General features: G+C 46.3%; 1 protein-coding gene across 1 annotated transcript in view; it reads left to right on the plus strand.

Moving 5' to 3' along the window:
* Positions 1-2,203: 2,203 nt before the first annotated feature.
* The window catches only part of LOC120021875 (homer protein homolog 1-like), a 39,723-nt gene continuing 20,410 nt past the window's right edge, over positions 2,204-21,516 (plus strand). Inside the window, exons 1-3 of the mRNA XM_038965720.1 lie at positions 2,204-2,232; positions 2,418-2,574; positions 12,862-12,993. Of these exons, the coding sequence (XP_038821648.1) occupies positions 2,204-2,232; positions 2,418-2,574; positions 12,862-12,993 (318 nt within the window). The remainder of the gene's footprint in view (positions 2,233-2,417; positions 2,575-12,861; positions 12,994-21,516) is intronic.

The following is a 21,516-nucleotide window of genomic DNA, read 5'->3' on the forward strand; positions in this document are numbered from 1 at the left end:
GGTGTCTCACCACAGTCCAGAGTGCAGATATGTCTCTCTCCACCTCCAGCTCTCCAGGTCTAGTTAAGGGGGTGTTGTTGTGCTGGACTGTTGTCTGGGTCTGTGCTGACTGGAGTGTAATCACCTGCTGTTCCAGCTCCACCTGCCTTACGTCCAGCTGGGTGAATTTATCCCGCATTTCAATGAGGGAGTAGTACTCTGTGATTGGAGGTTGACTTTCCGCTTTGGGATGCTCGTCTGTGGGGTTATGTAATGCAGAGGTCTGGTCTGACCCGCTCGGGGTCGGGGTATTTTTCTCAAGAGAGAGCTTCTCCTGCTGAGCTATTTCTTTGATTAGGTGAAAGTCCAGCTGAAACTGTTTGTGGTTGCCCTGTACCAATACTGTTCCAGACTTATAGAGATTTATATTAGCTGACTCAGAGTCCTCGTTGTCTAGTATCGTGAGTTTCCACCCATTGGTAACATCCTCCTTCTTAACAGAGGGGTAGTGTGTTAATATAGCACTGTGCCATGCCAGGGGATGGTCTGTATGGAAGATAAGGTTGCTTATGTTCCCATTTTTATAATAGTTAGCAAAAAGTGTCTCTTGATTTTCTATATGGAGCTTCATTTTGTTCTCTTTTCTTGTCTTATTATTCTTTACATACAGAGGGTAATGTATTTTAATTACCTCTGAACAGTGGGAGGGTGCATCTAGAGCCTCTCCATTTGGTTGGGGCTCTCCTGCCATGGTTGGGCTCAAGGGCTTTTATACCTCGCGTTTCACACGTCAGTGCTAATTGAAGTTGTAGTTCTTTGTCCTAGCAAGCTTGGTAGCCTTAGCATTCAGTCCTTCTAAAGTAAAATATATCATTGTAATGTATTTTTCTTCTTGGCTGTTGAAAGTGAAAAATAGTTTCGGACTAAGCATTACTCACTCAGTTCCAGGTTGGATGGTGTTTTTCAGGTTTCTGTTTGTTTGACAGAGCATTTGATGTATAGTTTGGGAATAATAATCCTTGGCTGTAGGAAACATTCTAGGTAATTCCGTTTTGATTTTGTTTTGATTTGGAGTGAAGGTTATGTTGTTTACGGTAGAATCCTGTATATGTCCCTGCCAAAAAATCCAAGTTTGTCTGTCTGTCTTTTTTTTTCTTTACATGCAAAAAAAATGTGGGAGCTCATCTGCTCTTGACGTCTCTGTCTCCCTCTCTCTCTGTTTGTCTGTCTTCCTGTCTCTCTCCCTCTCTCATAGAGGGGGACAATAGAGATAAGAGAATTCACCCAGTACTCACTCTTTCTCCCTCTCACTCAGCAGTTTCCCCTCTCTCTGTCTCTGTCTATTCAATTGGCTTTATTGGCATGACGTAACAATGTACAAATTGCCAAAGCTTACTTTGGATATTTACAGTATTAAAATAATAAGAATCAAAATTGTCAATGGGACAACAGTAACAACAATAACCAAGGGTCAAAATAACCAGACATATAACAATAAGCATAGAGGACATGTGCAGGTTGATTGGTCTGTCAGACAATGTCCCTCATCTTATGGCAGGCAGCAATGTAGTGCGCTGCCAACCCACAGCTCTCTGCGTCCTCCCTCGACAGGACGGGTAGCCTATCCTCATCAGAGAGGTCTTTGAAACCTTGAATAAGTGTTTCAAATTTGGGGAGATGAAACTAATTGTTTTATATTTTGTGACATTTTGTCAGGAAATGCAGCTCTGTCTCAGGTTCTGCTGTTGTGCTGTGGTTGCACAGCCTTTCCTCTGTGTCTCTCTCATCCTCTAAGTACCACACGGAGACCAACAATCCAGTCCGCTTCTATGGGTTGAATATTAATGCTACTTACCTGTACATTATATCAAAGTAAAAAGAGGCACTTTAACATTGAATCATTTCCATCAGGCAGCTTTAATGACCCTCTCCTCTATAATCTTAGCAGAGGCACATTAGCTGCATTGAATAGACTAGTGGAACATCATTTATCCTTGTTGCTCCTGTTTTAGTACCTTAATGTACCCAGCAAGTCAATTTGATTAACTTAAACGTAACGTCCATTCGTTTCTAGTAAATGATTTCTGTCTGTGGCTAGGTAATGTTTGTCTTTCTCCTGCTGGTATTAAAACTCCTTGCTAATGTTAATTGCGGTCCATCTGGATTGAAGAGATTGCATATCCATACTGGAACTGAAGTGTGTGTGTGTTTTCCCCTCCCAGTCATGGCCAGTGCAGTGCGCTGCAGGAGAGTGTGAATAATGGATGTTTGTCGAGATCTCTGGAGGCTGTGTGTGTGTCTCTCACCTATCACACACACTCCACACTCCTACCTCAGCCCTCACACACTCCCAGCACTTTTGTTTCGCATGGCTCAGGGTGGTGAGTTTAATTCCCGTGTATATGCAGACTCTCTCTCTCTCTCTGTCTCCTCTGCAGAGAGCAGCCTATCTTCAGTACGAGGGCCCATGTCTTCCAGATCGACCCCACCACCAAGAAGAACTGGGTTCCCACCAGTAAACACGCCGTCACAGTCTCCTACTTCTACGACAGCACGCGCAACGTCTACCGCATCATCAGCCTCGACGGCTCCAAGGTGTGTGTGTTAAAGAGTTGTAAAAGGAAGGGGAAGATATTAGAGGTTGCACGTGGTTCCCCTCTCAGCAAAGGTGATTTTATGGGGAGCGAATTAGAGGTGGCACCAGGCTGGCAGGGCTGGTACTACCTCCGGCTCTGGGCTGGTAGAACTATGGATCAGTTAGAATCAATCATGGATTGATTTACGTGAAACATGTGCTTGTGTACTGTACTCCCTCTTCCCCCTCACAAACATGTAATCGTCCCCTCACAGACACGGACAGAACCAGAAATTGAGCTGCAGTCTCACTCAACACACACACCCTACATTTCCCACCAGTGTGTGTGTGTGTGTTTCCATGGCCAACGGTAGCAGCGGCAGTAGCAGCAGAGCCCGTGGTTGGTAATGGCGTGGGGGCGTTGTGGCCTGTTATGTTCTGTACGTCATAACAACGATTATTTTTGTCTTCAGAGGGGTGCAGGGGAGGAGGAACTATTTCAGCACCGCAACGGTTATGTAATGCTCTCTCCACACACACACACACACACACACACACACACACACACACACACACACACAGTCCTCTGCTTCTCTCTCCACTGCTGTGTATGTGACCCTTGGTGCTGTGGAGCTAATGTAGCTAGCTAGCGAGTGGGTGAACTCAACTGTGGGGTTACCTTTACTGCGCTGTGCTGTGTTAAGCTTGAAACAGCAGGGAGAGGGTGGGCTGCACTGTGGCGCTGGCTACCTGCCTGCCGCTCTAGGATACACTCATTGTTAATATCAACACAGCCCCCTGTAAGACACACATAGACAAACACAGAACTTCACACACAACTTTCCGTAGAAAGTACATACAGTAGTCTCTTTATCCTGGCGCCAGGCCTGGTTCTAAAGGGTCAGTTGAAATTGTCTTTCCTGCATTGGAATTATATCGAATTCTGCTTATATCACAATAAACATAATGTTCACATGCAGAGACTCTGAGACCATTTAGTGCTTTTTGATGTGATGGGTTGGCGCCAAATCTGTAGCCTATCTCTGCTGCGCTGTATCAGCACGATGGACAGCGCCCTACACATTAAAGCGAGGCCGTTAGTAATGAACATAGGATACAAGATGGATAGGCTGTTTGTAATAGGTGAATTACCCTATTTGAATGCAGCCGTACACACAGCTGCCTTACCAAAATAATGCAAACTAAATACTGAAAGTAGTAGCCTACATTAGAGGTCCACCGATTATTGGAGGACCAAAAAAAGCCGATACCGATTAATCGGACGATTTAAATTTAAAAAAATAAAATAATAATAATAATAATGTATTTGTAATAATGCCAATTACAACAATACTGAATGAACACTTATTTTAACTTAATATAATACATCAATAAAATCAATTTAGCCTCAAATAAATAATGAAACATGTTCAAATTGGTTTAAATAATGCAAAAACAAAGTGTTGGAGAAGAAAGTAAAAGTGCAATATGTGCCATGTAAGAAAGCTAACGTTTAAGTTCCTTGCTCAGAACATGAGACCATATGAAAGCTGGTGGTTCCTTTTAACATGAGTCTTCAATATTCCCAGGTAAGAAGTTTTAGGTTGTAGTTATTATAGGAATTATAGGACTATTTCTCTCTCTACGATTTGTATTTCATATACCTTTGACTATTGGATGTTCTTATAGGCACTTTAGTATTGCCAGTGTAACAGTATAGCTTCCATCCCTCTCCTCGCCACTACCTGGGCTCGAACCAGGAACACATCGACAACAGCCACCCTCGAAGCAGCGTTACCCATGCAGAGCAAGGGGAACAACTACTCCAAGTCTCAGAGCGAGTGACGTTTGAAACGCTATTAGCGCGCACCCTGCTAACTAGCTAGCCATTTCACATCGGTTACACCAGCCTAATCTCGGGAGTTGATAGGCTTGAATTCATAAACAGCAGAGCTGCCGGCAAAACGCACGAAAGTGCTGTTTGAATGAATGCTTACGAGCCTGCTGGTGCCCACCATCGCTCAGTCAGACTGCTCTATCAAATCATAGACTTAATTATAACATAATAACACACAGAAATACGAGCCTTAGGTCATTAATATGGTCGAATCCGGAAACTATCATCTCGAAAACAAAACATTTATTCTTTCAGTGAAATACGGAACCGTTCCGTATTTTATCTAACGGGTGGCATCCATCTGTAACGGCAGTCGTAATCCTCCTCCTCGGACGAGGAGAGGCGAGACGGATTGGACCAATACGCAGAAAAAATACAAGAAAAAGGAAAAACAGGTCAGGAACGTGACATAACCCCCCCCTTAAGGTGCGAACTCCGGGCGCATCAGCATAAAGTCTAGGGGAGGGTCTGGGTGGGCGTCTGTCCACGGTGGCGGCTCTGGCGCTGGTCGTGGTCCCCACCCCACCATAGTCAAACCCCGCTTCCTTGGCCTCCTTCCAATGGCCACCCTCCATATAAACCCCATGGGATTAAGGGGCAGCTCCGGACTGAGGGGCAGCTCCGGACTGAGGGGCAGCTCCGGACTGAGGGGCAGCTCCGGACTGAGGGGCAGCTCCGGACTGAGGGGCAGCTCCGGACTGAGGGGCAGCTCCGGACTGAGGGGCGGATCCTGGCTTGCTGGCTCTGGTGGATCCTGGCTGGACGGCTCTGGCGGGTCCTGGCTGGACGGCTCTGGCGGGTCCTGGCTGGACGGCTCTGGCGGGTCCTGGCTGGGCGGCTCTGGCGGGTCCTGGCTGGGCGGCTCTGGCGGGTCCTGGCTGGACGGCTCTGGCGGGTCCTGGCTGGACGGCTCTGGCGGGTCCTGGCTGGACGGCTCTGGCTGGTCCTGGCTGGACGGCTCTGGCTGAGGGCTCTGGCTGATCCTGTCTGGCGGAAGGCTCTGGCTGATCCTGTCTGGCGGAAGGCTCTGGCTGATCCTGTCTGGCGGAAGGCTCTGGCTGATCCTGTCTGGCGGAAGGCTCTGGCTGATCCTGTCTGGCGGAAGGCTCTGGCTGATCCTGTCTGGCGGAAGGCTCTGGCTGATCCTGTCTGGCGGAAGGCTCTGGCTGATCCTGTCTGGCGGAAGGCTCTGGCTGATCCTGTCTGGCGGAAGGCTCTGGCTGATCCTGTCTGGCGGAAGGCTCTGGCTGATCCTGTCTGGCGGAAGGCTCTGGCTGATCCTGTCTGGCGGAAGGCTCTGGCTGATCCTGTCTGGCGGACGGCTCTGGCGGCTCCTGTCTGGCGGACGGCTCTGGCGGCTCCTGTCTGGCGGACGGCTCTGGCGGCTCCTGTCTGGCGGACGGCTCTGGCGGCTCCTGTCTGGCGGACGGCTCTGAAGCCTCGGGACAGACGGGCGGCTCTGAAGCCTCGGGACAGACGGGCGGCTCTGAAGCCTCGGGACAGACGGGCGGCTCTGAAGCCTCGGGACAGACGGGCGGCTTTGAAGCCTCGGGACAGACGGGCGGCTTTGAAGCCTCGGGACAGACGGGCGGCTTTGAAGCCTCGGGACAGACGGGCGGCTTTGAAGCCTCGGGACAGACGGGCGGCTTTGAAGCCTCGGGACAGACGGGCGGCTTTGAAGCCTCGGGACAGACGGGCGGCTTTGAAGGCTCGGGACAGACGGGCGGCTTTGAAGGCTCGGGACAGACGGGCGGCTTTGAAGGCTCGGGACAGACGGGCGGCTTTGAAGGCTCGGGACAGACGGGCGGCTTTGAAGGCTCGGGACAGACGGGCGGCTTTGAAGGCTCGGGACAGACGGGCGGCTTTGAAGGCTCGGGACAGACGGGCGGCTTTGAAGGCTCGGGACAGACGGGCGGCTTTGAAGGCTCGGGACAGACGGGCGGCTTTGAAGGCTCGGGACAGACGGGCGGCTTTGAAGGCTCGGGACAGACGGGCGGCTTTGAAGGCTCGGGACAGACGGGCGGCTTTGAAGGCTCGGGACAGACGGGCGGCTTTGAAGGCTCGGGACAGACGGGCGGCTTTGAAGGCTCGGGACAGACGGGCGGCTTTGAAGGCTCGGGACAGACGGGCGGCTTTGAAGGCTCGGGACAGACGGGCGGCTTTGAAGGCTCGGGACAGACGGGCGGCTTTGAAGGCTCGGGACAGACGGGCGGCTTTGAAGGCTCGGGACAGACGGGCGGCTTTGAAGGCTCGGGACAGACGGGCGGCTTTGAAGGCTCGGGACAGACGGGCGGCTTTGAAGGCTCGGGACAGACGGGCGGCTTTGAAGCCTCGGGACAGACGGGCGGCTTTGAAGCCTCGGGACAGACGGGCGGCTTTGAAGCCTCGGGACAGACGGGCGGCTTTGAAGCCTCGGGACAGACGGGCGGCTTTGAAGCCTCGGGACAGACGGGCGGCTTTGAAGCCTCGGGACAGACGGGCGGCTTTGAAGGCTCGGGACAGACGGGCGGCTTTGAAGCCTCGGGACAGACGGGCGGCTTTGAAGCCTCGGGACAGACGGGCGGCTTTGAAGCCTCGGGACAGACGGGCGGCTTTGAAGGCTCGGGACAGACGGGCGGCTTTGAAGGCTCGGGACAGACGGGCGGCTTTGAAGGCTCGGGACAGACGGGCGGCTTTGAAGGCTCGGGACAGACGGGCGGCTTTGAAGGCTCGGGACAGACGGGCGGCTTTGAAGGCTCGGGACAGACGGGCGGCTTTGAAGGCTCGGGACAGACGGGCGGCTTTGAAGGCTCGGGACAGACGGGCGGCTTTGAAGGCTCGGGACAGACGGGCGGCTTTGAAGGCTCGGGACAGACGGGCGGCTTTGAAGGCTCGGGACAGACGGGCGGCTTTGAAGGCTCGGGACAGACGGGCGGCTTTGAAGGCTCGGGACAGACGGGCGGCTTTGAAGGCTCGGGACAGACGGGCGGCTTTGAAGGCTCGGGACAGACGGGCGGCTTTGAAGGCTCGGGACAGACGGGCGGCTTTGAAGGCTCGGGACAGACGGGCGGCTTTGAAGGCTCGGGACAGACGGGCGGCTTTGAAGGCTCGGGACAGACGGGCGGCTTTGAAGGCTCGGGACAGACGGGCGGCTTTGAAGGCTCGGGACAGACGGGCGGCTTTGAAGGCTCGGGACAGACGGGCGGCTTTGAAGGCTCGGGACAGACGGGCGGCTTTGAAGGCTCGGGACAGACGGGCGGCTTTGAAGGCTCGGGACAGACGGGCGGCTTTGAAGGCTCGGGACAGACGGGCGGCTTTGAAGGCTCGGGACAGACGGGCGGCTTTGAAGGCTCGGGACAGACGGGCGGCTTTGAAGGCTCGGGACAGACGGGCGGCTTTGAAGGCTCGGGACAGACGGGCGGCTTTGAAGGCTCGGGACAGACGGGCGGCTTTGAAGGCTCGGGACAGACGGGCGGCTTTGAAGGCTCGGGACAGACGGGCGGCTTTGAAGGCTCGGGACAGACGGGCGGCTTTGAAGGCTCGGGACAGACGGGCGGCTTTGAAGGCTCGGGACAGACGGGCGGCTTTGAAGGCTCGGGACAGACGGGCGGCTTTGAAGGCTCGGGACAGACGGGCGGCTTTGAAGGCTCGGGACAGACGGGCGGCTTTGAAGGCTCGGGACAGACGGGCGGCTTTGAAGGCTCGGGACAGACGGGCGGCTTTGAAGGCTCGGGACAGACGGGCGGCTTTGAAGGCTCGGGACAGACGGGCGGCTTTGAAGGCTCGGGACAGACGGGCGGCTTTGAAGGCTCGGGACAGACGGGCGGCTTTGAAGGCTCGGGACAGACGGGCGGCTTTGAAGGCTCGGGACAGACGGGCGGCTTTGAAGGCTCGGGACAGACGGGCGGCTTTGAAGGCTCGGGACAGACGGGCGGCTTTGAAGGCTCGGGACAGACAGACAGCGCTGGGCAGGCAGACAGTTCAGACACTGGCTGCGCTGGAGAGGAGGAAGGCTCAGTACGACGCCCTCTCACTCCACGGTAAGCACGGGGAGTTGGCTCAGGTATCCTACCCGGCTTTGCCACACTCCGCGTGTGCCCCCCCCCCCCCCCCCCCCAAGAGATTTTTGGATCTGACTCCCGGGCTCCCAACCGCGTCGCCGCGCTGCCTCCTCATACCAGCGCCTCTCTGCCTTTGCTGCCTCCAACTCCGCCTTGGGACAGCGATATTCTTCTGGCTGAACCCAGGGTCCTTTGCCGTCCAGGATCTCCTCCCAAGTCCACGAGTCCTGTGTCCTCTGTTGCTGCTGTCGCTGCCCTTTACCACTCCGCTTGATCCTTTGGTGGTGGGTGTTTCTGTAACGGCAGTCGTAATCCTCCTCCTCGGACGAGGAGAGGCGAGACGGATCGGACCAATACGCAGAGTGGCTAGTTTCCATAGTGATTTAATAATTAACAAAAACAATATGAGATACAAAATAACTACCGTGACAGTCCTGTGTGGCGGAACACTGACACAAGAACAAACACCCACAAAACACACGTGAAACCCCGGCTGCCTTAGTATGATTCTCAATCAGGGACAACGATTGACAGCTGCCTCTGATTGAGAATCATACCAGGCCGAACACAAAACCCCAACATAGAAAATCACACATAGACAGCCCACCCCAACTCACGCCCTGACCAACTAAATAAATACAAGAAAAAGGAAAAACAGGTCAGGAACGTGACACCATCAGTCTAAATATTCCTGTTACATTGCACAACCTTCAATGTTATGTCATAATTACGTAAAATTCTGGCAAATTAGTTTTCAATGAGCCAAGCGGCCCAAACTGTTGCATATACCCTGACTCTGCGTGCAATGAACGCAAGAGAAGTGACACAATTTCACCTGGTTAATATTGCCTGCTAACCTGGATTTCTTTTAGCTAAATATGCAGGTTTAAAAATATGTACTTCTGTGTATTGATTTTAAGAAAGGCATTGATGTTTATGGTTAGGTACACGTTGGAGCAACGACAGTCCTTTTTCGCGAATGTGCACTGCATCGATTATATGCAACGCAGGACACGCTAGATAAACTAGTAATATCATCAACCATGTGTAGTGATTATGATTGATTGTTTTTTATAAGATAAGTTTAATGCTAGCTAGCAACTTACCTTGGCTTCTTACTGCATTCACGTAACAGGCGGGCTCCTCGTGAGGCAGGTGGTTAGAGCGTTGGACTAGTTAACCGTAAGGTTGCAAGATTGAATCCCTGAGCTGACAAGGTAAAAATCTGTCGTTATGCCCTTGAACAAGGCAGTTAACCCACCGCTCCTAGGCCGTCATTGAAAATAAGAATGTGTTCTTAACTGACTTCCCTAGTTAAATAAACGTGTTCAAAAATATATATAATAAAAAATTTAAAAAAATAAAAAATCTGCAAAATCGTCGTCCAAAATTTCCGATTTCCGATTGTTATGAAAATTTGAAATCGGCCCTAATTAATCGGCCATTCCGATTAATCGGTCGACCTCTAGCCTACATATTCATGCACGCCAACAAAAACACTAGTAGCAGTTTGGCTTCGAATAATGTCAGCCTATCAAAAACACGTTTCCAATACGTGCAGTTCTATTTACAACCACAAAAACTTGTTAACAAGAAAACCATCATAGAATGTATCTATTTCTATGGTGAACCAACCCGATATGTAGCTATACCCAGGGGTGTCATTTGGCTAAGGAAGGTCATTTTGCCATTCCGTACCCTGGCTATACCACCTAGATCTCTATAAAAAACAACTAGCTACATAGAACAAAAAATATAAACGCAACATGTAAAGTGTTGGTCCCATGTTTCGTGAGCTGAAATAAAAGATCCCCAAAATGTTCCATAAGCACAAAAAGCTTATTTCTCTCACATTTTGTGCACAAATGTGTTTACGTCCCTGTTAGTGAGCATTTCTCCTTTGCCAAGATAATCCATCCACATCCGGCTTCTTTACCTGCGGGATCATCTGAGACCAGCCACCCGAACAGCTGATGAAACTGTGGGGTTGCACTACCAATTAATTTCTGCACAAACTGTCAGAAACCGTCTCGGGGAAGCTCATCTGCATGCTCGTCATGACCTGACTGCACTTCGTCACCGACTTCAGTGGGCAAGTGCTCACCTTCGATGGCCACTGACATGCTGGAGATGTGTGCTCTTCACAGATGAATTCCGGTCTCAACTGTACTGGGCAGATAGAGTGTGTGGCATTGTGTGGGCGAGCGGTTTGCTGATATCAACGTTGTGAACAGAGTGCCCCATGGTGGCAGTAGAGTTGTGCTATGGGCAGGCATAAGCTACAGACAACGAACACAATTGCATTTAATTGATGGCAGTTTGAATGCATAGAGGTACCGTGACGAGATCCTGATGCCCATTGTCGTGCCATTCATCCGCTGCCATCACCTCATGTTTCAACATGATAATGCACAGCCGCATGTTGCAAGGATCTGTACACAATTCCTGGAAGCTGAAAATGTCCCAGTTCTTCCATGTCCTGCATACTCACCAGACATGTCACCCATTTAGCATGTTTGGGATGCTCTGGATCGACGTCTACGACAGCTTGTTCCAGTTCCGCCAATATACAGCAAATTCGCACAGCCATTGAAGAGGAGTGGGACAACATTCTACAAGCTACAATCAACATCCAGGTCAACTCTATGAGAAGGAGATGTGTTGCGTTTCATGAGTCAAATGGTGGTCACACCAGATACTGACTGGTTTTCTGATCCACGCCTCTACCTTTTTTAAAGATATCTGTTACCAACAGATGCATATCTGTATTCCCAGTCATGTGAAATCCATAGATTAGGGCCTAATGAATTTATTTCAATTGACTGATGTCCTCCGTATGAACTGTAACTCAGTAAAATCTTTGAATTTGTTGCGTTTTTACGTTTTTGTTCAGTCTAGATTGTTTCTTACCTTTTCAGAAGAGTTGCAGCCTCCTTGAAGCTCTGGAACTTCCTGAGTAATCGATCATTCCATTCTCCCTGCAATCTTCTTGTAAGATCCCCCTCAAATGCCAGTTGGATTAGTTGAGCTTTCCTCGGGTGAAGCATGCTTCTTCTATACTGACTGAACACATTTGTCAAAGTGGAAAAGTGAGTTCTCGCATGTAGCTGTGGCCCAGAGAATCGTTGCAGAATATCAAGTGGGGTCCATTTCTCCTCATTGGAGCAGGAGTGAGCGATTTCAGTCTGCAAAAACTGGCAAGCGATACTAAACTTCCACCAAATCAGTTTTGCTTAGATCCAGCAGTGGTTTCACTTTTTTCACATCTAGAAAGTCATGGCTCTCTGGGTCAAGGGCACACAAGGCCTCCACCAGTTTGCTGTTGCTTTCGCTGAATCATTCGGACATTTCACCAATGACGGTATCCAACGTGCTGAAGAACAGTCTTTTACACTCAGTCTCTTCTCCTCTGTCCTGCTGGCCTACTGTACTGTCCAACACACATTGCTGGAGATTTGTACTTGCATAGCGTCGTCGTTTGCTTGGAGCTGGTGGTGCGTCAGTGCCACTTGGCACTGCACTGTGCCCAAATGGCTTGGAACTCGCTGTCACACCTCAGCTTCTCAATGCTCTCCAATGCACTGCGGACCACTTTGACTCCAGTGTAAAGATCTGTTGGTTTTGCCTGGAGTCATTTGTTTGGAGGATCAAGAATACTGAGGATTCTGTGCACCATGGTGGCTGTAAACTTAAAGCCAGGGTTCCGTCACCGCCTTCAGAAGTCCTTTAGCCTCGAGTCTTACTGCTGTGTTGTAAGAACATGTGCATTTGATGTCAACTTCACAATGTTGTCACAAGTTTTAAAAACCACTGACACTGTAGCCAGGTGTCCCTTCCTCCCTTGGGTTTGTTTGGATACTTTGGCGAAGGCAATTTCTGATCGCCATCGTGGCAGTGGCAGATTAGCTGATTTGAGCTAGCTAAATAGGCTAAGGCTAATAACACTAAAGCTTTTTACAGCTAGCTAAGAAGCTATCTAAAATCTGTAGGCGTAAGGCAGAGTGGAGTGAAGCATATTCAACGGTAAATTTGACCCTACACTTCCCACCCTCGCCCTCTCCCTCTCCCTCTCCCTCTCCCTCACCCACCTCCCTCACCCCTCTCCCCTCTTCAATGGGGATGTAACACACACACACACACACACACACACACACACACACACACACACACACACACACACACACACACACACACACACACAGACAGCCAGACTTTCCATCTGACACAGATAAGCTAATTCATATTCAGTCGTTACTGTTGCTGTAGGCAACCATCCAGAATACAAGCCCACTCATCTTAGACAAATGGGCTTCTACATAAAATGATCAGCATTGCTTTTGTGACTCATAGAACTCTTCTTCCTTTCCCAGGCAATCATCAACAGCACCATCACCCCCAACATGACCTTCACCAAGACCTCCCAGAAGTTTGGCCAGTGGGCCGACAGCCGAGCCAACACCGTCTACGGTCTGGGCTTCTCCTCAGAGAACAACCTGCTCAAGGTACACACACACACACACACACACACACACACACACACACACACACACACACACACAGCTAGCACACATTTTATTTGTCACGTGCACAGTTTACAGCAGGTATAAAAGGTGCAGCAAAATGCTTGTGTGCTAGCTCCCTCAGAATTGCATTACAATAAGCAATAATCAATATCAATAATAGTCAATTCAAATAAAAAAATAAGTAATAGAAGAGGTATTATGCAAAGTAATAGCCTGATATGTACACAATATGATATACAGAATAGGTAGCACATTCACCATGTCAAGTACTGTAATTACAATATAGGGGATAGTGGGGTAAGTTGAGCCACCCTTGTTTCTAGGAAACTATACACAAAATGAATAATTTGACCAAATATTTAGGAAGAGGTCATTTCATGGAGTCTGTGAAGGAAGACACCTCTTGGGAAAAGTGGTAAGCAAGTTAGGTCCAAAACCTTTCTATATCTATGCTTGTATCTAAACCAAAGTAGATCATCATTTTAAGAATATTTTATACATCAGTTGGCATTCCATATGCTTCATGATGAGGTCCTTAAAGTGCGTCCTTCTAGCTGTGTGGGCTAGTATAGTCAAAATGTTTCACTTGGGGTAAGTTCAGCCAATGGCCATGGGTTAAGTTGAGCCAATGGTTGAGCCAATGGTTGAGCTAATGGCACACACCACTACTTTCCCCAATGCTACACATTCCTTTGTCTTATGGGCTTCTGCACACTTCTCACACCTAGGAACCTCCCTCATACACACTGCTGCTACATGCCCATAAAAGCTTGACACCTGTAACAATGTAATATATTCGGCACAAAAGCTCGTACAGGATAACTTATATATCCTAACATCACTTTGTCGGGCAAAGAATCAAAACTCAAAATAGCAGACAACAACTCTTCTGTTCCACCACTCATGCCACCCTGTCTGTGTCTCACCAAACGACGAGCATCACAAACACCGGGCATCTTCCCTTTCATTTGGTCAACTTTGACATTTACCGCTATCCCAGTAATCACTCCTTTCAATGGCACCCTCTTCTTGAGAGCAAAACAATTCACATTTCTTGTCCCCATTTGTTTAACCTAGAGCGCCTTCTACCTCAGACCAGCAGAAACACAAACAATTATCACCCTCTTCCTCCCTCTCTCTCTTAAACCTCCTCTGCCTGTCTTTTTCCCTCCATTCCTCCTCCGTATTCCAAGTATACGTCTCCTTATGATAATACTGCACTTCTCCTGATATACATCTTGTTCTTGCCTTCTCAAGGGACCCCATTTAATCGGCTGTCACAATCTTCGTACAATCAGCACGAACCCCTTAGGATGTAGCGCTCAACAATGCCTCCCACTTATAAAGCAGCTGCTTCGTCTTGATGTTGTTCTTTATCAAAAGCTACCACAATGCTTTTCCATTTCAAACAAGCGCTCTCTTCCATCCACCGTCTCACTTCATGTGCTTGATACCCCCCACCGTAAATGATGTATGTCTATGCTTTATACAATTTAGGCACCTGATCTGAGCCAAAGGGGAGACTAGGCATCTACCATGCCACCACTACCACTATCAGATTAGGGGAGGGACAGGCATTGTAGCCTATGTTTTTTGTCCCCCCAGTTTGGTGCTGAAATCACCCACTAATTAACTTGTCATTTTTTGCAGATTAAGTGTTTGAGCTAGTAATGTATCAATATTTATTGTTTACAAATTAGCTTTGACAATTTTGGGATTTCACCCCCATCTCAAAATCGAATGGTTTTGACTGTTTGGGAGTTTTTAGTGAGCTTCTTTTTTTCGTCTCTTTTTACTGACTCAAATCTTTTCGACTCATTTCACTATGTTGTGTCAGTAATGCCCAGAGCATGCAGGACCCTCTACCGGCGAACGATTAACTGAAAACTTGAAAGTGTCATGATTCTACAAGCCTCTTGTTCACGTTGTTCACCATATGGGGCTTATTGGAGCAGTCATTTGAGACTAAGACTTGTAAAAGTGTGCTTTAAACAATGAACATTTCTTGATTGCTAGGCATACAAATACAATTATTTCTTGATACATTTTAAACGAGGTCTAGTTGTGGCCACAACCGGACTAGATTGTGAGCGACTCATGGCGGAATGCATTGCTTGACTGCCGTGAGGGTGTTAAGTACAATATTATTTTGCGAACTGCAGCACCCCAAACGATTCGTTTTAGAGTTTGTTTAGCCGAGGCTGTGTATGTTTTGGTTCTACAAAGCTGTGTCTATATGTATATATGTCATATATGACAGCCTGTTGGTTGTTGGAGCACGTCTCTGGAGCCGCTGAGCCAGAGGAGCATGTATCAATCCTGCTACAGCAGAGGTTCCCAAACTTTTTATAGTCCCCCTTCAAACATACCCCTCCGTACCCCTTCAAACATTCAACCTCCAGCTGCGTACCCCCTCTAGCACCAGGATCGGCGCACTCTCAAATGTTGTTTTTTGCCATCATTGTAAGCCTGCCACACACTTTAACCATATCTACATGTACATACTACCTCAATCAGCCTGACTAACCGGTGTATGTAGCCTCGCTACTTTTATAGCCTCACTACTGTATATAGCCTGTCTTTTTACTGTTGTTTTATTTCTTTACCTACCTATTGTTCACCTAATACCTTTTTTTGCACTATTGGTTAGAGCCTGTAAGTAAGCATTTCACTGTATTCGGCGCACATGACAAATAAACTTGGATTTGACACACACACACACTGTACGATACACTCATTCTTATGTTTTAATAAGTGTGCGTTTTTGTCACAACCCGGCTGGTGGGAAGTGACAAAGAGCTCTTATAGGACCACGGCACAAATAATAATAAAAATAATCAATAATGTTGCTCTTTTATTTAACCATCTTACATATAAAACCTTATTTGTTCATCGGAAATTGTGAATAACTCACCACAGGTTAATGAGAAGGTTGTGCTTGAAAGGATGCACATAACTCTGCAATGTTGGGTTGTATTGGAGAGAGTCTGTCTTAAATCATTTTCCACCCACAGTCTGTGCCTGTATTTAGTTTTCATGTTAGTGAGTGCCAAGAATCCACTCTCACATAGGTACGTGGTTGCAAAGGGCATCTGTGTCTTAACAGCGAGATTTGCCAAGGCAGGATTCTCTGAGCGAAGCCCAATCCAGAAATCTGGCAGTGGCTATTTTCACAGAGCTGCTTGTTCAGATATCGGTAAGTGGACTAGAGGCAGGGCATGAAAAGGATAACAAATCCAGTTTGTGTCATCCGTTTTGGGAAAGTACCTGCGTAATTGTGCACTCAACTCACTCAGGTGCTTCGCTATACAATGATGGAAAGACCTGTGTGTTGTCCTTGTTAATGCAGACAGAGAAGAGCTCCAACTTCTTAATCATAGCCTCAATTTTGTCCCACACATTGAATGTAGTTGCGGAGAGTACCTGTAATCCTAGATTCAGATCATTTAGGCGAGAAAAAACATCACCCAGACGTGTGAGAAACTCTTCATCGTGCAAGCGGTCAGACAAGTGAAAATGATGGTCAGTAAAGAAAAGTTTAAGCTCGTCTCTCAATAAAAATAAAAAAACGTGTCAATACTTTGCCCCTAACCAGCGCACTTCTGTATTTTATTTTTTCAGAGGGTGGATCAGCTTTAATATTGTGGATAGATTGTTGCTTCCATCAATGTAATTGTCTGCATCATTTCCAATCCCCCATATATTATTGGGGTAAATATATATATATATATCTCATACAACGCTGTGTGTATATGCATAGCGTTGTATGAGATATTCAGTTTCTTGGAAATTTCTCGCACAGAATAGCCTTAATTTCTCAGAACAAGAATAGACTGACGAGTTTCAGAAGACAGTTATTTGTTTCTGGCCATTTTGAGCCTGCAATCGAACCCACAAATGCAGATGCTCCAGATACTCAACTAGTCTAAAGAAGGCCAGTTTTATTGCGTCTTTAATCAGCACGACAGGTTCCAGCTGTGCTTAAATTATTGCAAAAGGATTTTCTAATGATCAATTAGACTTTTTAAAATTATTAAACTTGGATTAGGTAATACAACGTGCCGTTGGAACACAGGAGTGATGAATGCTAGTAATGGGCCTCTGTACCCCTATGTAGATATTCCATAAAAAATCAGCCGTTTCCAGCTACAATAGTCATTTACAACATTAACAATGTCTACACTGTATTTCTGATCAATTTGATGTTATTTTAATGGACCAAAAATGTGCTTTTCTTTCAAAAACAAGAACATTTCTAAGTGATCCCAAACGTTTGAATGGTGGTGCATATACACTGCTCAAAAAAATAAAGGGAACACTAAAATAACACATCCTAGATCTGAATGAATGAACTATTCTTATTAAATACTTTTTTCTTTACATAGTTGAATGTGCTGACAACAAAATCACACAAAAATTATCAATGGAAATCAAATTTATCAACCCATGGAGGTCTGGATTTGGAGTCACACTCAAAATTAAAGTGGAAAACCACACTCAGGCTGATCCAACTTTGATGTAATGTCCTTAAAACAAGTCAAAATGAGGCTCAGTAGTGTGTGTGGCCTCCACGTGCCTGTATGACCTCCCTACAACGCCTGGGCATGCTCCTGATGAGGTGGCGGATGGTCTCCTGAGGGATCTCCTCCCAGACCTGGACTAAAGCATCCGCCAACTCCTGGACAGTCTGTGGTGCAACGTGGCGTTGGTGGATGGAGCGAGACATGATGTCCCAGATGTGCTCAATTGGATTCAGGTCTGGGGAACGGGCGGGCCAGTCCATAGCATCAATGCCTTCCTCTTGCAGGAACTGCTGACACACTCCAGCCACATGAGGTCTAGCATTGTCTTGCATTAGGAGGAACCCAGGACCAACCGCACCAGCATATGGTCTCACAAGGGGTCTGAGGATCTCATCTCGGTACCTAATGGCAGTCAGGCTACCTCTGGCGAGCCCTTGGAGGGCTGTGCGGCCCCACAAAGAAATGCCACCCCACACCATGACTGACCCACCGCCAAACCGGTCATGCTGGAGGATGTTGCAGGCAGCAGAACGTTCTCCACGGCGTCTCCAGACTGTCACGTCTGTCACATGTGCTCAGTGTGAACCTGCTTTCATCGCCAGTTGCGAATTTGCCAATCTTGGTGTTCTCTGGCAAATGCCAAACGTCCTGCACGGTGTTGGGCTGTAAGCACAACCCCCACCTGTGGATGTCGGGCCCTCATACCACCCTCATGGAGTCTGTTTCTGACCGTTTGAGCAGACACATGCACATTTGTGGCCTGCTGGAGGTCATTTTGCAGGGCTCTGGCAGTGCTCCTCCTGCTCAAAGGCGGAGGTAGCGGTCCTGCTGCTGGGTTGTTGCCCTCCTACGGCCTCCTCCACGTCTCCTGATGTACTGGCCTGTCTCCTGGTAGCGCCTCCATGCTCTGGACACTACGCTGACAGACACAGCAAACCTTCTTGCCACAGCTCGCATTGATGTGCCATCCTGGATGAGCTGCACTACCTGAGCCACTTGTGTGGGTTGTAGACTCCGTCTCATGCTACCACTAGAGTGAGGGCACCGCCAGCATTCAAAAGTGACCAAAACATCAGCCAGGAAGCATAGGAACTGAGAAGTGGTATGTGGTCACCACCTGCAGAACCACTCCTTTATTGGGGGTGTCTTGCTAATTGCCTATAATTTCCACCTGTTGTCTATTCCATTTGCACAACAGCATGTGAAATTTATTGTCAATCAGTGTTGCTTCCTAAGTGGACAGTTTGATTTCACAGAAGTGTGATTGACTTGGAGTTACATTGTGTTGTTTAAGTGTTCCCTTTATTTTTTTGAGCAGTGTACATAAACATTCATACACACATACATACATACATACATACATACATACATACATACATACATACATACATACATACCACACTTTTTTGTTGTTGAATATACCTATATTATTCCCCACAAAACCTACCACCCCTCCCCTAATTGGAGTAAACTAATAAACAATAATACTTAGGCTTCTACCTTCCGTTTATACATACTATACACATTTTACAGACACAATCTATTTTACAATAGTTACATTTAGTTTGTTTTTAGTCCTGGCCTTCCTCTATTTCTGATGGCCATCCAGTTAGATTTTTATTTGTAACTGTGCTATTTCACAACATTTCTGAACCTATAAACATTTTACAGACCCTGTATGTTTTACATTGGTTATCTTGTTGTTATTAGTCCCACCCTTCAGCTGTATTCAACCCCTCCCATCTATCTCTTAACACCAACCATTTTGGATTTCAATTTGCCATATATTTTACTGTGCTGTGATGCTTCACAAAAATACTGAACCTTTCTATTCTCATCGCTTCTACAGGTTGTAAATTAAAGATAAACAGTTTTGCAAAAAAATGTATTATAAGATTGATCAACTTTTCAAATCACCCAGTATTGCTATCTGCAGCGTTAATTCTAGGTAAATGTTGCAATTATTCAGGCATTCCTGGACCTGTGACCAAAAACGAGCAACATATGGACAGTACCAAAATAAATGATCTAATGACTCTGCCTCCTCACAGCAAAATCTGCAGAGCTGGGAAGATTGTATCCTCCATATATATAACATTTTATTGGTTGCAAGAATTTTTAATAATAATTTAAATAGAAAAATTCTAAGTTTTGAATCCAGCGTCGTTTTGCATGTCAATTCATAAACCATGTGCCATGGAATGGGTACATAAAAAATCTCTTCCCAACTAATTTGCAACTTATATGGCACAGCGGTCAAATCTTTGGTCCTTAAACGAAATTGGTATATTTTTATTTATCACAATTTTCTTTAACCATTTTTGGTCTTTAATGCAGGGCCGACAGACAAGTTCCTTACTTTTTCCCCTTTCTACTTGTCTCTTCCATTTTCGTGGTAATGCTGCAATTAGTTGGTTGTAATTTTTGGTAGAGCAGACATTTCCATATGTCTGTGTTAGCTCTATGTGTGACATACCTCCACCAGTCCTATTTATGATATTATTTACAAAGAATATACCTTTTTTTATTGAAAAGTTTTTTTTTTTTATCAATTAGTATATTTGAGTTTAACCACAATATTTGTTGTATTATTTGTTCTGTCTTTTCAGGTGGATTAAACTGAAATTGCAACCAACTTTCTAAGGCTTGTTTAAAAAAATAACAATATTTTTGAGATTTCATTTTCAGATAACTGAAAGTGAGCGGTTGTAATCTGGAAAAAGGCCATTATTGAACATGGGGTGAGACATTCTTACTAATTTACTAGAGGACCATTTCAGATTTTTTGTATGACTGATGCCTTTTAGTGAGAGGTCTAATGCTTTAATATTTAATTATTTCTGCCCTCCGAATTCATATTCGTTATATAAATAGGCCCTTTTAATTTTGTCTGGCTTGCCATCCAAAATAAAATTGAATATTTTTTGTTCATATAATTTAAAAAGCAGGTCACTGAGTGTAAGCAAAACCATAAGCAAATAGCTAAACTGTGATATGACTAAAGAGTTAATCAGGGTGATTTTTCCACAAATAGACAGGTATTTTCCTTTCCATGGTAGCAAGATCTTATCTATTTTTGCTAACTTTCTATTACAATTTATTGGAGTGAGATAATTTATTTATTTCGGGATATGTATATCGAGTATGTCCACATCCCTGTCAGACCATTTTATTAGTAAACTACACATTAATGTAAAAATTGCATTTTTTAGTGACCCAATACGTGATATAGTACACTTATCATAATTTGGTTTTAATCCAGAGAGGTTAGAAAAAGTATCTAGATCCTCTGATGCTGTGGAGGGATTCTAATTGTGGTTTAAAAAAACAAAAAAAAAACATGAATCATCAGCGTACAATGAAACCTGTTGTTTTTAAGCCCTGGATTTCTAATCCCTTAATATTATTGTTGGATCTAATTTTAACAGCTAACATTTCGATGGCAATAATAAATAGATATGCCGATAGTGGACAACCTTGTTTTACTCCTCTTGACAGTTTAAAACTTTCTGAGATGTAGCCATTATTTACTATTTTACAACTAGGGATACTATACATAACTTTAACCCATTTTATAAGAGATTCTACAAAATTTAAATATTCCAGGCATTTATATTTAAACTCCAGTCGTGCTTTATCAAAAGCATTTTCAAAATCAGCTATGAAAACCATGCCTGGTTTCCCCAATATTTCATAGTATTCTATGGTTTCCAGTACTTGTCTTTTATTATCTCCAATGTATCGTCCATGTAAAAAAAACTGTCTGATTAGGATGAATAATATCGGACAATACCTTTTAAATTCTATGCGCCAAGCATTTAGCTAGAAGAATTTTTGCATCACAACACTGAAGTGTAAGAGGCCTCCAATTTTTTTAATAGACTGGATCTTTATATATACCACTTGGATCCTGTTTCAGTAATAATGAAATCAGACCTTCTTGTTGCGTGTCCGTTAATCTACCATTTATATAGGAGTG

Source organism: Salvelinus namaycush, chromosome 26 (genome assembly GCF_016432855.1).
Source record: "Salvelinus namaycush isolate Seneca chromosome 26, SaNama_1.0, whole genome shotgun sequence".
Lineage (NCBI taxonomy): Eukaryota > Metazoa > Chordata > Actinopteri > Salmoniformes > Salmonidae > Salvelinus > Salvelinus namaycush.